At 36.5% G+C, this 17395-nt stretch overlaps 1 protein-coding gene across 29 annotated transcripts in view; it reads right to left on the bottom strand.

Moving 5' to 3' along the window:
• ANK2 (ankyrin 2) overlaps positions 1–17395 on the bottom strand; it is a 337224-nt gene that overhangs the window by 117139 nt on the left and 202690 nt on the right. For all 29 annotated transcript variants that reach the window (XM_063310220.1, XM_063310221.1, XM_063310222.1 and 26 more), the window contains 3 exons: positions 14987–15088; positions 3260–3358; positions 2257–2355 (listed from right to left, as the gene is read on the bottom strand). In XM_063310220.1, coding sequence (XP_063166290.1) covers positions 2257–2355; positions 3260–3358; positions 14987–15088 — 300 coding nt within the window. The remainder of the gene's footprint in view (positions 1–2256; positions 2356–3259; positions 3359–14986; positions 15089–17395) is intronic.

The raw sequence follows: 17395 nt of genomic DNA on the forward strand, positions 1-17395 counted from the left end.
TTTAAACCGTGCTCTTACCTGCAAGTTGCTTAGACAATATACAATTTAAAAAATAAATTCATAAACTCAAAAACATTGTTTTAAAAAATAGAGCATTTGAGAGCCACATTAAAATTAAAAAGGGACAAAATATTACACAGCCTTAAAAGCCTAATTACAACACAATAACAAAAAGCAGATTTTAGGGTGAGAGATCCCAGTCTTGAATACCCACTAAGCTAGTCTCCATGAATGGTAGAACATGAGTAACAGTAAACTAGTACTTCACAAATATTTACTTATTGTTTTTAGCTCTTTGTACACCACCCAGAATCACTTGTTTGTGAGATGGGCAGTTATATTTAATAAATAAATAAATAAATAAATAAATAGGAAGATGTCACTCAGGTATTCCAGCCACAAATGATTAAGGGATTTGGCAGCAAAACTAGCAATTTGAAAAGCATCCAGACTGGGAATCACTTACTGTAATGTGCTATATAAATAAAATGCTTGACCAAAATCTAGCTATCAAATTTTGCACAAATATATCTTCCAGTGTTCAAAGATAGATTCTACCTAGAGACTGTGGGGTTTGTTTGTTTGTTTTTGTGCCTTAAAGTCCATGTTGACTCCTGATGACTGCCTGGACAAGGCCCTTAACCACTGCCAAACTGGCTCTTTAGGGAGTGTTAAGCCATAATGGCTATCATTCTGATGGCCTGGAGCTGCCCTTAATGTTGTATGGAGGATACTGGTTATAGTCGCTGGCACGATGTTCTGAAAAGGATAGTTATATATCTCAACAAACACATGCACTATTTTAACTTAATTTTAGAGCTATCCCATATAATGTGTGGCAAATTGCACTGATGAATTTTGGAGAGAATTCCAGGGATGATACAAAAAGAAGTTTCGGGGCCACACATGACCCTTGAGCTGCAACTTTCCCACATCTAAGAAGGCTAAGCAGAATCCACAGTTGAGAATGTATGCAGTTTTTTGTTGTAAGAACTCTGATTCAGCTTTTAAAATGAACATTCCCTGATGAACTTTCCAGCTGTTCCAACATTTTGAAACAGCTCATAAACCATAAGAGAAGTGCTTAGAGTTTGACACTCTTTAGACTATCCATACTAAAGTTGTGCAGGTATTAGATTGGTATGTGTGCATAGTTTGTTTCTAAAAGTATTGCAGGTGAATGAGTTTGCCAACTTCCCAAGTAAATGCCAACCATGTGGCATTACCTGACATTGCTTTGACCATGGGAACATGATCATTGAACATTTAATGCTGTGAAAATGCTGATGCTTGTAGAAATGCATTCATATACTTTGAAGAACATGCATACCTTATACTGTATGTATCCTGAGGGCCTTTAGTGTTATGAACTTCAGTAGCACCATGCACAGATTAAGAATTTTCATCTGACTATAGATGTCCCTTTATTTAAAGATTTTTCAGTTCCTTTCTGTTCTTTCCCTTTTGTAGGCCTCTTCTGTTTTGCTGGTGTGAGTCAGCAATTACAAAAATAGATCAAAGAATACTGTCTCAGATACCAAGGCATTTCCTCAATATAAGGGGGTGGGGGGGTGAATAGGAAAGCATTATTCCAGATGCTACCTTGTAGTTATGGCTTGTGAATAATCACTGCTCATTATTATGGTAAAACTTTAGAGAGAATGAAAATATAATAAGTTTATATTTTAAGTCTATATTTTACATTTGCTAAATTGTAAATGGAAATCTGTGTGGTATAGTGATTATGTGCGGGAATAGCTCCTCCTAGGGTGGAGATGCAATAAATTAATGCATATTCTTTGGTCACTTCTATTGGTAGTTTCTTGTTGGTTAGACATATGACTATGTATGAACCAAGTTCCAACTTTTTTGGAAAAAGTTTAGGTTTAAAGATGTTACTGTGTTATTAAGCTATTTTCCCCAAATTTAGAAGAGATTTGGCTACATTATACCTAAATGTTGCAAAAAGGCGATTGCTTTTGCAGAAGGATGTGTATGAGTACCAGATTGTAAAGGATGGCTTAAATGCAGTAATCTGGACATTGATTTTTTGATATTATTGATGATAACATTCATAATTCATAAAATAGCAAATTTAGCTCCTGCCCTTTATCTGTTGGCAATTGTTAACATCAACCAGCATACTGAATAAATGGGGTACCTCACTATGTGTGTCACCAATTAACCTTGAGTAATTTGAAAATATAAGGCCTAGTTTTATTAGGCCTAGATTAGTATGTATGTATGTCAACTTACCTGAGACTGTGCATTAATATTAGCTCCTTCTTTAACTAGAACTTTGACCACTTCAGCCTGTCCCGCCAAGGAAGCAATATGTAGTGCAGTATTTCCCTTCTGCTTTGCACAAAATAAAAATGCACATATTAATTTTTTTTATCTAGAATTCAGAGCAACATATAATAAATCACAGTAATATTAATAAAATATGAATTAAACAATGAAATTGCTCCATTACAAAATGTTCAATATCTTCCATTTCCTTTACAATCTGACATAAAATTAAGACTATCTGAAGATTTTTCTAGGAAAGCAATACACTTACTCTTTTAAAAATAAAATAAAATCAGTACTGTTGGTAGTCATTTTTTCATAGGGAGTAGCAAAATTGGAGCCATTTACTAAAACAGTTGTTCTAATTGTGAAATTCTGTCACCAACATGAACATTGAAATTTATTTATGCATACCAATTCCTAATAAATAAGAAAAACTGAGCTGCTCCATCATGTCTTCTGAAAGAACACTATTTTGGGTCTAATCCACAATGAAAGAAATTATGAAATTAATTCAAAATTTGCTGTTGTCTTATTTAGCAATTGAATAGTTAAACCAGTTGTTAGTTTATTTAAAAAATAATAGATGTTAAAATTCTATCAGATATGTAGAAGAAAGAGCAGGGATTGGGAAAACAAATGAGCTTCCTACTCGGTTCAGGCTTGCCTTGCATCTTCCAGTAAAATGTTTTATCCTGATTTAGCATAATAAACCAAAAGCAATCATTATTTGCAATTGTAATAAGTCTTGCAGAACTAAAATTGTATCACTTATGCAGATATAGTTCATTCAGGAAGGGAAATAAAACAACATGTAGATATTATATAGGAAATATACAAAGGCCATAATTTAGAAATATTGCCTAAATAAACATTAAATTGTTAAAACATTTACCAGTAGAATCTACCATTTACCATTCACCTTGTTAATGTGATATTTTTTAAGCAACTGGATAATGAATGTTACCTTAGTTGCAGAATCAACTGCAGATCCTCTTTCCAGCAATTCCTGAACCAAACCCACATGGCCTTCTTTGGCAGCCAGGTGTAAGGCATTGAGTCCATTCTGGAAACAAATACATTTATACTGATTGTTAACATGGAGGTTGATGTTATGGAGATTGCAGGTGAGGAAGAAGGAGGGGGCGCCATCCAGGGGGAAAAAACGCACGAACAGTGTGGAAGACCTTGGGTGCCTGGCCAGGAATTTCAGGTAGGACCCGCCTTAGAGTTTCTGGAGTTTTTCCCTTACAGCCTGCTAGCTTTGCTCAGTCTGGCAAGATTCTGTTTGTATAGTAGAAACAATAAAGACTAGAGCTTCATTCCTGGCTCAGCGTAGTTTCTTCACCTTATCCCTGACAGTTACACTGGCACTTCAGGAAACATCATTAACTCAATCATACAGTGCACACTGTGCCTCAACTTCAGTGTAAGTCATGGAGCTGGCAAGGTGGGAGGAGCAATTCCTAGGCTGGAAAAAACTATTAAATCAACATAGAGCAGGTGCATTCCAAGGAAATTAAGGAGAACAGCCAGATAACCATCGACACAGAAAGGTGGGAATAAAAAGCTTGTAATTTTAAACTGCAGAACAGAACTATATAGAGACCTTGATTTTTGTGACCAGAATAAGACAAATTTTCTATGTACAGTATGCTTATACCTTCATTCTGCCTGTAAAAGAAGAAACAAATCTTGTCTACTCATGTCTGAAAACCTTTTGCCAAGTAACTCATTTCTAAGGGGTTAACTGGAAAGCTGTAGCTTATAGCCATGCCTGGTGTGAAACCTGACATTCAGTTCCTGGCAACCTCCATTTAAAATGGTTGCAGTTAGCAGAGATCTCTGAGAAGTTCTGACAATCTCAAAAGATAGCATTAAACCAGATGTACTAAAGGTCTGATTCAGTGCCTATTATTTGTTTTTGGCATAGTGTGCTAAATGAATCCAAACTTTATCGTTTGTAAATCACATACTATGGCTTAGCACACTATCTGACTTCATAAACTACTATGGCTTATTCAACAAATCCTGACTTAGAATAGTGTGTAAACCTAGACAATTTAAGGCAAATTACGTGTGATATACATTGGATGCATATGTTCTCATATTCCATATCTATGTGTGAATCAATTCTGCACAGCATACTGTCATTTTGATGCAGTTTATAAGTTTGTAAATGAGTTGTTCTTTAAGAGTTCAAATTGCGTAAAGCCAAAAAAACTTTAGGAAGGAAATTTACATGAAAAAAGAAGCATATAAGAATAGGTATTTACGGGACTTCCAGTGGAGACAGGGCTGACTCAATAGCTGTGTCCACAAGCATTGTGGACACAACTGACAATGTGGGGGGGGGGGGGGTTGGGCTCCGGCAGGCTTTTTCCTGAAGCCCAAGAGTACTTTCATGGCAAAGAAAATGCTTGGAATCATCCCATCTGCCCTCCAGAATGGTGACTTGCAGCCTGAGAATCGCAAACAGCATTTGCACCAATCGGGTAAAAGCCACTGGGAGGCCAGGAAGTCATCATTTCCAAGCTGCACTGTAGCCTTAAAGGGACACTAAGTTGAGCCACCCATTTCTAAATCACCCAATGTATATATTTTTTAAAGTTATGTACCCTAAGAGAGACTTTCTACAGCAAGGAGAAGCGATCTCTCTTGGTGCTTATTGTTATTTTTGGGATTAATTTTTTTAAATCTTTTTACGTGTTGGCTTGTTTTCCCATTTAAATACTAAGGAGGACTGAGAATAAATAATTGTCTCCTTGTTATTATTTTTGTATTGAATTTAGAGGATTTAATATTTTCCTACACGTAGAGGCTGCTGTTTTGAATCTTCAGCTTTCTGTCACCAGTTCCCTGGGAGCTGCTTGTTAGCATACTTTCTCTTATGTCAACAACTTTCAGAAATTCTCTGTTAACTCATTAACTCCCACTCTTGCTAGTCAAGTATCTAGGGGGCACCATAATCTACTGCCTGAAACATGGAGGATTTCAAGGAAACTTTCTCAGAGTTCCATTGTGAGCTTCATTGTGAGTTTAAACAGATCTTTTATGATACCTGTCAAGCTATTCTGCAAGATATTCAGGACATTGCAGAATATATCAGCTTTAAAATGTGTCATCTGGCTAAGGACATTGTGGAAGAAGTTGAAGATTTTAATAAAGATAGAGATGTTTCTACTGACAGCAAGATTGAAGCCTTTTTTGAAATGCCAGGCAACGATTACATCTTGGTGTTGAAGGGGTTAAAGGGGCAGTCTTGAGTTGCAAATTACAAGTTGGTTTTTTTGATGGAATGTTATGGGAAAAAAGAGGCTTTGTTCTGTGGGATGTTTTTTGCTGAGAAGTCTGAGTTTCTAAGGGGGGCAGTTGGGCTGTTTTCCAAGATTTCCTGGATTGCTTTTAAGGTTTGTTTGATTTTTAAGATTTATAAAATATAATAATAATTGCTTGGTTTGAGGTTTAATAGGGTTAAGATTCTTATTTATTTATTTTATTTATTTATTATAGTATTATTAATTATAAAAGTAGACAATTTAAATGTTTTTATAATCTAATTTTTATTATAGTGGACAGAAATATATAGAATAGTGGTAGGAAGGAAATAATTAAATAAATGTTGTTTTTGGGAGGGAAGTTGATTTGGATGTTCATATATTTCTTTTTCTTTTAATATAAGGGGAAAGAGCAATTGTGTTTAGTGATTTTTATAATGTGCTAATGGAATGATTTATAGAAATAATGTGATCTTGGTTTGCTATAGAGTAAGGGATTGATTATGGAAATTGCTGCATATTCCTGTTGTTGAAAGTCAGAAGTCACCTCTTTATGCAATCTTAAAATTCTTTTTTCTTGTTTCACACTTCTTTAGTTTTTTTTCTTTTTGTAGTTTTTTTCTTTTTTTGTAGTTTTTATCTTTGTTTCAAACTTAATAAAATTCTTATTAAAAAAAAAGTATAGGTATTTAAAAACAGGCTTTCATTGTGTGATAAAGCATCTGTTGTTTTCCTAAACTGGACCACTATAATCTCTGGAAAATAATCTACTCAGATTAGCTGCTGGGCGTTATTATATCAATACTATCCAGGTGGTGTGGAACTGGCTGCCTGAGAATAAATAGATGGCAAATAGTCTCAGGAAGGAAAGGAGGTATACAACTGCCTTGTTTTTATGTAGTCCTCTGAAGCTGAGAAAGAATGCAGTTCTTGGACAATAGTTTTTGAGTATGATTAGATGACCTAAAAAGAAATAAGATTTTCTGAAGGTGCATATCAAGGGCTCACTTAACTACCTTATGAAATACAGGAAAATTATAAATATTTGGGAAACCTTTGAAAACTACCCTAGAATATAAGTTTGAAGTTCAAGCTCATGAGATTTAGGCCAGGTCAGTATTTTCAAAAAGAAGTCTTCAAACACTGTGGAAACCAGCTCAGATTATTGGTGGGAAAGACCTAACGCAACTGAGATTTTCAAGAACATGGATGATTTAGGTTTTATTTTTGTTTTGTTAATGCAGGTCAAGGGAAAGAAGAGATTCAACTTTGAAATGACATCCACACATCTGTGTTCACATTTTGATGAAATATTATTTTCAAGTTAAACATACTTCTCATATGTCCATCATAGATAGCTTACATAAACATGTCACTGTAGACCCACTGCCAGCTCCCTGTGTTCAAATTTAAATGGCTGGGCTGTTTCCTATGTTGACTGCATACATACGCTATGCTGGACATGTTCATATTTTATCAACATGCCAGAAGTACTGTCAAGCGTACACATGAGGAATTTCTTCCCTTGGGAAAAGGGTCCATATTTTTTTTCTAAATTAATAATCAAATAAGAGTCAGGAGAAGAGAGAACAGAACAAAACAGGCCATATAAGATGCACCACCAACATCTTTCTAATGTGGACAATGTTGTAGTGTTAGTAATTTAATTACAAGATCATTTTAATGAAAACAGCTTTTGGTCAAGAAACAAATGTTTCAATTTCAGGTCCATGAAAACCATTTGAAGCTGACTTCTGGCGGGGACATGGCAAACTGAACAGCTGTGCCCACAGGCTTAGTGGGCAGAACTGACAATGCGGCATTTTTCTCAGGCTCAGGCAGGTTTTTCCTGAAGCCCAGTAGCATTTTTCTGGAGAATGGAAAACATTCAGAATCATCCATCTGTCCTCCAGACAGCAGCTTGAAGCCAGAAGATCACAAACAGTGCTTGCGTTCGGCTGGTAAGAACTAGCTGGGAGACTGGACTTCACCACTTTCCAAGCTGCGCTGTAGCCTTAATGGGACATTAAGACCAGCCATCCCATTTCTAAATCACCCAATTTATATATATATATTTTAGTATATGTACCCTAAGAGAGGCTTTCTACAGCAAGGAGAAGCTGGTTCTCTTGGTGCTTTTGTTATCATGGGGATTAATTTTTTTTAAAATTCTTTTTAAGTTTTGGATTGTTTTCCAACAAAATATTAAGAAGGATACAGAGTAAATAATTGTCTCCCTGTTATTACTTTTGTACTAAATTTAAAGATATTAGCATTTTCCTACACGTTGAATCTGTTGTTTTGCACTTTCAGCATCCTGCTTCTACTTTCCTGGGGAATTGTCTGCTTATAACTTTCACTTCTATAAACATATTCCGTAATTCTTTCATACCGTCGACTTCCACTGGTTAAGCTCCTAGGGGGCACCATAATCTACTGCTGGAGGCATGGAGGATCTTACAGAAACTTTCTCTGACTTCCATCGAGATTTCAAATAGATTCTTTCTGATTGTTACCAAGTTTTTATGCAAGGCATTCAGGACATTGTGGAAAATATGAACTTTAAAATGTGTCACTTGGACGGGGATGTTGTGGATGGAACTGAAGAATTTAACAGTGACAGAAATGTCTCTTTGGCTTCTGTTGAAATGCTGGATGAAGATTGGATAGTCAAGTTGAAGAAATTAAAGGGAAAGATTGAGTTGCAAGCCATAAGTGAAATTGATCCTCTGATGGAATGCCATGGAAAAGAAAGGATTATTATGTATGGGAGGTTTCTTGAAGCGAAGTTGGAGTTTTTGAGGGGGGGGCAGTTGGGCTGTTTGCTCTGTAAGAAAAAAGCTCTGTGCTCATTAAGGGTACATGTAAATGCTTTGGTCTATTTTGAAGTGGGATAAGGGTTTAAGAATATCTGTCTGGATTGCTTTTAGGGTTAGGCTGATTTCATCTATCTTTAATGATTTGGATTAAGATTACTAAAGTATAAAAAATATTATTCGGTTTTGGGTTTAACATGACTTAAGTTTATTAAACTGTTGTATTATCAAACATAATGGTAGACAATTTATATGCTTTTTAGTCTGATATTTATTATAGCAGACAGGAACGTATAGCAAAGTAGTAGGAAGGAAATAATTAAATAAATGTTAACCTTGAGGGGGTAGTTGATTAGGAGGTGTATGTATATATGTATATACATACATACAGTATATATATTTCTTCTCATTCTTTTAATGTAAGGGGATGGAACAACTGCATTTAGTGATTTTTATAATGTGCCAATGAAGTGATTTATAGAAATAATGTGATTTTGGTTTGAGTAAATGATTGATTATGGAAAATAGTTGTACTGTATATTCTTGCTGTTAAAAGTCAGAAGTCACCTCTTCCTGTAAGTTCTTTTTTAAAAATCTGTGTTTTCACACTTCTTTAGTTTTCCTTTTTTCTTTTTCTTTGTAGTTTTTTCTGTAGTTTTTATCTTTGTCTGAAATGTGATAAAATTCTTATTAAAAAAAAACACTTGAAGCTGATTTGTGCAGCCAGTCTCAGAGTTGAGAACTCTTCGTCGTTCCCTCTATCTAACTAATTATAGAGTGCAGAAAACAGCAACAAATCAGGTTTCACACACTGATATAAAGAGCTACAGTGTAGGATTTTCCCATATGATCCAGAACCTCTTGTGTATATAGACAGATGTCAGTAGTTATGCATATGATACATGTAAAAAGCAATAGGTTGGGAATTACGTGAGCTGCATTGGATACCAGTTTGCTTTCGGGTCCAATTCAAGGTGTTGGTTATCACCTTTAAAGCCCTACATGGCATGGGACCAGGTTACCTGAGGGACCACCTCTTCCCCATATCATCAGCCCATCCCACCCGCTTATGCAGAGAGGGCATGCTGCGGACCCCGTCAATAAGAGAATTCCATCTGGCGGGGTCCAGGAGGCAGGCCTTCTTGGCAGTAGCACCCACCTTTGGAACATCTTGTCCCCAAAGGTGAAATTAGCCCCATTGCTCCTAGCCTTCCAGAGGAAGTTGAAGACCTGGCTCTGCCACTAGGCTTGGGGCAGGGAGGAGAATCGACATACTTGGTGTTGGCTAGTGCCTTAAAGTGCCCCTCCTACATAATGATTGAAGAGATCATAGCCATCTGGATTTTATGAGCTGGGGTAGTTAAATTGTTTTAGTTTTAATGGGATTTTATTAGAATTTTATTGTATATTTATTAGAATTTTTATTGTATATTTATTCTATATTGTAAACCACCCAGAGTCCCTCTGGTCGGAGGAGATGGGCGGTGACAAATTTGATAAATAAATAAATGTCAAACTTCTTTCATTTGGGATTTGGTGCAGATGGGGAAATTATTTGAAGGATTGTGTAGGCTACCTCAAGGTGGAAGCTTGAGGTAGCTGGTGAAACTGTTTCAGTCCACCTTCAAAGTGAAATTTAGCAACCAGGAGGAACAATGACTGTTGTTCACCATCACTGAACAGAGTGATTATCAGACACACCACAGTCATGTGAACAAGGGTTGAACTACATGTCCCTAGTCATTTGCCTAGCTCATGGATGAACACCAGACAGTGACGTGGAACTAGATTCTTTGGTCAGTAACCTAAATAGTATGGTATGCAGTGATCTGGATTCTAAGAGCAACATGTGATTGGAGTATGTGGGTGCACACATAGGACTGTCACGGAATACCTTAAAACTAACATGTTTTGGCGGGGATTTCTGTACCAGCTGCAGAGAGCAGCCATGCAAGTCCAGGAGAAGATATAAATGCACAAGTATTATGTGTGCATGCTTTAAATCACATTTCCTCCTTTGAATACAGAACTCTGCATAGCTGTGCTATGTAGATCAAAGTTTGCTAATACATTTATTAGTATTTAATATGATGTAAGGCACCATGTACCAAAGATCATGGTGAAAAGATGCAATATCTCATCTTGTTGAAATAGGTAACATGGGAGATCTAGTTATAAATATAGGCAAAAGTATTCAGTATTAAATGAATTAATACAATACTGCACATAAGATAATACTGTATCTATTTAGTTGTAATGATGAGTGGAATCAGCAAAAGGTCAGTTGGGCACAATCAAATCTATTTAAAAGAGAGACTGGCTAGAAACCAAATACTGTTTAACTGATTAAATGGATCAAGGCAGGAGAAAAAAACACTAATGGAAAAAACTCATGTTGATTTTCTCATTATCCAGAGGTTTTCTAGGGATCAGAAAACAGAAGATTCAGTGTTTTCTGAGCTTTACACTAAAGAGTCCTGTCTAAATTTTAAGAAAATACTGCTGTGAACCTACAGAAAAGGAAGAGATATTTACCAAAGGAAAATAGAAAAGTAAGCCTTGGTTAAATACCAGTTTTATTTATCACTAAGATTAATGTCTCTTAACAAACTTCAGTATTGCTTTTGTTTATGCATCCAAGAAGCAGATCCATTATTAAAAGAGGTATCATTGAAAAGTGTAACATGAAGTAAAGTATAACATGACTAAGTAGTGATTCTTTTAACATGTTCCATTACAATCAGAGTAATATGTGTTTTTTTAAAAAATTACTATTTGTTCTTCATCTAAAGAGGTCTGGAAGGGCTACAATTCATTTATGATAGGTAGTGACATTCTCTAAATTCAGAAAATTATAAACCTCTTTCTTTAAAAAAAAGCATCTGCTTTTTATTGGCATTTTAAGGGTTACATAATATTATTAACATTCTTTATCTTTTAATTTGTTATTTAACGGCAGGCAGGGACATGGGGCGGGGAGAGAAATAACTGATAGCATTTAAGCATTTAATTTTTCCTGTAGTTTTTAAAGTGAAATTTTTAGGACAAACATTTGCCATATTTATCCAAAAGGAAGGAGATTCTGTAATTTAGGGCAATCAAAGGGCAAATTATGTCAAAAATCACTTGTTTGTTTCCATTACTGTGCTCTCAATAAATCTGAAAGAGCCCTTCGCTTGTAAAAGTAATTACAGCAGCATATATCTTTTGGGTTTAAATACTCTTGTGAATGGAACATGTTTAGTGGAAGTTTTCTGATCTAGTGGAGTTATATAACTGGGGGCGGTATTCTTCATGCTCTCCTGTAAGCCCTTATCCTGTTAGCAACAATGGGGCAGAACTAAGGAGTCAGCAGGAGGAGAAAAAGTTATTTCCACTGAAGAAGCAATCTGACCAGAACTCTACTCAGGAGATTCTTTCATTGATGGGAGCAAATTTTGACTTTAACCCACCGAATATTTAATTAGCAATAAACTAATAGCCTTATAGCTATAATCACTTCATAAATAGTGAATATTTGTAACAAAAGATTTTATCTAAAGCATTTTGGCAAAGGCCTAATGGTTAGCTTAATTATAGATCGTTTGATCTTTCTTTTATGTTTGGAATGTAATCTCACAAGTAAGGGGATGGGCAAGGAAAAACGAAGTTTGGTGTCCACCTTCAAGAAGAATCAGATACAACTCAAGAGATTTCTTAGGAGTATGAATCAGAGTTAAGGGTTTTATTGGCTACTGAAAAAGTGAGGCTTTGCTTCCGCACATAGGTCAAAATCCTGTTTGGGTGGATTCCTCCACACCCTGAAGAAGGGATGAAAGTTGAAAATAATCTTAGTTATTTTGTTTCTATCCTACTCTTTAAAAGGTATTCCAAAGCACCTATACAAACTCTATGAGAATATAAACATTCTTAGGGTTATAGTGGAACATGCTTTTAAAATGCTGCTGTTTAATTAATATCACACACACCATGCTTTATAATGAAGAACATGTGTAACTTTTCTGATTGCCATAGAGGAACATCAACTCCTCAATTTTATCCTACCTAACACACTTCAAGCTCTCCTATTAAAGTACTGCCTGATATTCCATAAAAATAGTAAAGGAAATCTCAGACTTCCACATGTGAGATCACTAAACACCAGGTGCATTGTGGAGGAAGATGTAGGGGTAAATACATCTGAGTAGTAGAAAGCCAAAGATTACTGTCATACTGCCTCACAATGACTATGAGCTAATTAATAAAATATTGCTGCCTTTGAAATATTTTTATTCTGACTTCATGTCACTGTTTTGTGGAATATAAAGCTATTTTGCTTTGTTTTTAATATATATAAATATACATATGCATATACAATATATAAAATGTATAGTCATAACATACCGAGAATCAGTTTAACTGTTTCATGAGATATGGTAAATAATTTACTACATAGATAAATTGTATTTAAATGCCTTTATCACATGTGCTGATCTATGCAACTGGCTGGTCAATATCTTCTAGGGTTGGCACATGTGATTTTAAATGGTTTACATTTCCTTTAATGTCACAGACATCTGCATTACAAATTCTGAGTATTCCCATTTTGAGGCACAAATCTCTTGGAAAAACAGGATATCAAACTGGTACAGGAAAGAAATAAAGATGGTGTCCATCCATTTAGTATGCCAGTACGCTTTAATAGAGGAGAGCAAGTATATAGCGGGATGTCATTTGATCACTGCTAGCCTCACAATTGGTCAACTTTCAATAATTCTACTACCTCAGTCAGCAATTATAGATCAATTACTGTGAGACCAATTTAGTGCAACATCTAGGAAGGTCATGAAATGTATGGTGGATATGACCTAGTATTAAGCTTGGACTCTATTTTTTATTTATCATTATGTAGTCCTGTATGTCCTACTCTCTTCTAAATAATGTCATAATTTCTCCTTTTCAAAAAAAACACATTACTGGTCAATGGCAGATAGATAGATAGATAGATAGATAGATAGATAGATAGATAGATAGATAGATAGATAGATAGATAGATAGATAGACAGACAGACAGGCAGGCAGGCAGGCAGGCAGACAGACAGACAGACAGACAGACAGACAGACAGACAGATATCAGTATATCAAATATCATTATATGGCACCTGATGTTCTAGCTATATGTCATGTTCACTGTTTCAAGGTGCACTGTACATAGTAACGTTTCACATGCCATGGCGCTGACACACGTTTCTGTTTGGGAGGGAGCTGCTGTGAAACCTTGTGCCAAGCTCTGTATCTATGTTCATTTCAATGGAATGTGTTTGGGTTATGTGCTCTGCTCAAGGACTTTTCCCGTGGACCATCAGAAGCTGTTAGGAGCACCTGGGATTGTGAGCTTGGGAAGATTCTACGGAGGGATCTCATTTGTACCGAGGGTTTTTAGTTTGCATTTGGCACGCTTTTTCCATTCTCAGCTTTCTTTGTGATCCTGCATACTATTCTTTAATAAATCAAATATCTTTGTGATCCTGCTTATGAGTCTGATGGTGTTTTAGAATAGGCAATCCTTACACTGTGTAGTGTAGACTGCGCTACAGTAGATAGGCTGATCATCTGAGCTGACATTAAGGAACAGTCAGATCCTTCCTTGTATCAACAAGAATGAAATTTCTAGATTTCTTCAAAAAAATTGACAATCTGGCTGTAATGATATCCTGTATGTCCTCTACATATAATGCACAATGCAGAAGACCATCAATCTCATCCCTATGGCAATGATTTCAGGTTTTGTTTATTCGTTCAGTCACTTCCAACTCTTCGTGACTTCATGGACCAGCCCACGCCAGAGCTTCCTGTTGGTCGTCAACACCCCCAGCTCCCCCAGGGACGAGTCCGTCACCTCTAGAATATCATCCATCCAGCTTGCCCTTAGTCGGCCCCTCTTCCTTTTGCCTTCCACTCTCCCTAGCATCAGCATCTTCTCCAGGCTGTCCTGTTTTCTCATTACGTGGCCAAAGTATTTCAGTTTTCCCTTTAATATCATTCCCTCAAGTGAGCAGTCTGGCTTTATTTCCTGGAGTATGGACTGGTTTGATCTTCTTGCAGTCCAAGGCACTCTCAGAATTTTCCTCCAACACCACAGTTCAAAAGCATCAATCTTCCTTCTCTCAGCCTTCCTTATGGTCCAGCTCTCGCAGCCATATGTTACTACAGGGAACACCATTGCTTTAACTATGCGGACCTTTGTTGTCAGTGTGATGTCTCTGCTTTTAACTATTTTATTGAGATTTGTCATTGCTCTTCTCCCAAGGATTAAACGTCTTCTGAAATCCTGACTGCAGTCAGTATCTACAATAATCTTTGCACCTAGAAATACAAAGTCTTTCACTGCCTCTACGTTTTCTCCCTCTATTTGCCAGTTATCAATCAAGCTGGTTGCCATAATCTTTGTTTTTTTGAGGTTTAGCTGCAGGTCAGCTTTTGCACTTTCAGGTATTTGTATTTTTATTGATATTGCCTTGTATAGCAACATTGGAGGAAGGAGGTTCTCATTTATCTTTTAATATTAGACTAAAATCTGAAGTTTATAAAATATGAGCCCACATGTGACTACTTACTTACCTGATTGCATGTATTGATATCTATTCCTCCTTTTAGATATTCCACTACTTTGTCCAGATTGCCAGCTCTGGCAGCTCGAAGGAAGCTTGCATTGCTGTCCGACTGTGGAAAGCAAAGCAAAATAATACTATTGAATGTTTGCTCTGAAGGTAAGCAACAGAAATATGACTAAGGGAAAGCTCTTTGTTATATTACTGATGTTTTATCAATTCTTATTGATTCAATTACCCCTCATCTGAAGAAAGTGCATGAGCATTATTAACTTATCACTTTATTTATAGTACTTACAAGTGGCTTCTTTAAAATATGCAGCACCACCCTGTTCCTCAAGGAAGCATCAAAAATCCCCCAAATCTAACCATTCTTGCTCCATTTAGCTGCCTGATAGTTGCTAGGAAGGGCATCGATCCAACACACAAGTTCAGACTACAGAGGGCCTTATCCACTTCCTCAAGTCTGAGTTCAAAGTAATGCCAGATTACATCACATGATGGCACCTCATTCACCACTACAGGATGATCCAGCCCGAAGTGGATACAAATGACTTTATCTGCAAAGACACCAACACATTTATTCTGCATGTCTGTAGTTGTTTCATCCTGTCATCTTTCCCTAAGAGGGACCTGGTAACTCTGAACAGGGCTGCCAAGCAGAAATCTGCAGATGCAGTAAGTGCAGCAAATAGTTGCTGCTTCACCACACTTATCACCACTGTGCAGACTTGAACGTGAATTAATCTGCATCTGGTTTTCTACCATCATCACTGTAGGCATCTTTTCGGGGGGGGAGTTATTTCCTTCAGCTCTTTGTAAACCAAGAAAATGCTTGGTATTGATGACTGCACAGAGATCTTGCAGGAGCAATCTTATCCAGCACTCTGGCCAACTCCACATTCGGCAGATCAACAAGGCATTTGGGAAATGCTTGCCAAAATTAATTATGAATTGTTTAATTCTTGCTTCACTTACAGGATTCCTTATACCAACACTGAATCCAAAAACAAACCACAAAATGTATCACAATGTGTATGCAGCCACATGGGAAGACTACAGTTAAATCTACTGCCATTAAATAAAGAGAACACTTGATAAGGAAGAGATTCTTTGTTGTTTTTTTAATTATGCGGAAGCAACAGAAGTTTGAAGAATACTGTTACAGACTTGTGAATGTATTAGCTATTTGGAAGCCTTCGAGGGATACACACATAGTTGTATTATTGCTTATGCTTCATGGAAAAAAAGTGAAAAATTAAACAAGAAAAACTAGGAGAAAAAAATTAAGGAATTTTTGAGCATACATGCAAGACTATAACTGCAAAAGCTTTTTGTAATTCCTAACTAGGACTTTAATTCCTTTTCTGACTTAAACAGAATATTAATGGAATTGTTTAAAGCAGATACTGGAAATGAGATGAAAGACCTTATTAGCCTCTCAGCTGAAAAAAAAAAAGCCTTATTAACCTCTCAGCTGAAAAAAAAGCAACAATGTAATATTGTTTGTACTAGGATGCCCACAGTATACTATACAACACTTTATTTCCTAAATATCTAGAATATAGAGTTGGAATATTTATATTCATAATCAATCACTAATGGTCTAAATGCATCTTGTACAAAAATACATGTACAAAAAGAAATCCCTCTTTGTAGCCTTCCTTGATTTTAAACAACCTTTGACTCAATATCCAGAAATGTTCTTTGGGAAAAATTAAAAAATACAACTATTGATAGGTGCCTTCTCCACCTCATACAGAAATTATATTCCTAGTCCACCTCAAGAATGAGCTGTAACCCCCGCAGGACCCTCTCTGGCATAATAAACGTGCAGAAAGGAGTGCGACAAGGATGTATTCTTGCCCCCACCCTTTTAAATCTCTATATTAATTCACTCGTGGACCTCTTACATAACAAGGATATTCATGCACCCAATCTAGCACAGCGCAAAATTCCAATTCTCTTATATGCTGATGATGATGCTTTAATTTCACAAAGCCCCATTGGATTGAAAAGAGCAATTGCAGCAACACTAAGGTACTTCAGACAAAATCATTTGGTTCTCAACTTTGATAAATCAAAAATTCTGGTTTTTGCTAAGAGAGCTAGGCAGCATTCCTGGAAAGTAGAAGGGCATAAATTAGAACAGCTTAATGTATTTAACTTCAGCAAAGGATCGTTACCTTGTCGTGGTGCTGGAGCTTGAGCACCTCAATGATGCCATGAGCTAAACCGTGAAGGGCCAACCAAGACGGGAAGGTCATGACAGAGAGGTCAGACTAAATGCGATCCCTGGGGAACGTAATGGCAACCCACCCCAGTATTCTTGCCATGAAAACTAAATGGATCAGTACAACCAGAGATATGTCGGTATACCATCGGAAGATGAGACCCCCAGGTAGGAAGATGGTCAAAA

This window comes from Candoia aspera, chromosome 8 (assembly GCF_035149785.1).
Source record: "Candoia aspera isolate rCanAsp1 chromosome 8, rCanAsp1.hap2, whole genome shotgun sequence".
NCBI classification, from domain to species: domain Eukaryota; kingdom Metazoa; phylum Chordata; class Lepidosauria; order Squamata; family Boidae; genus Candoia; species Candoia aspera.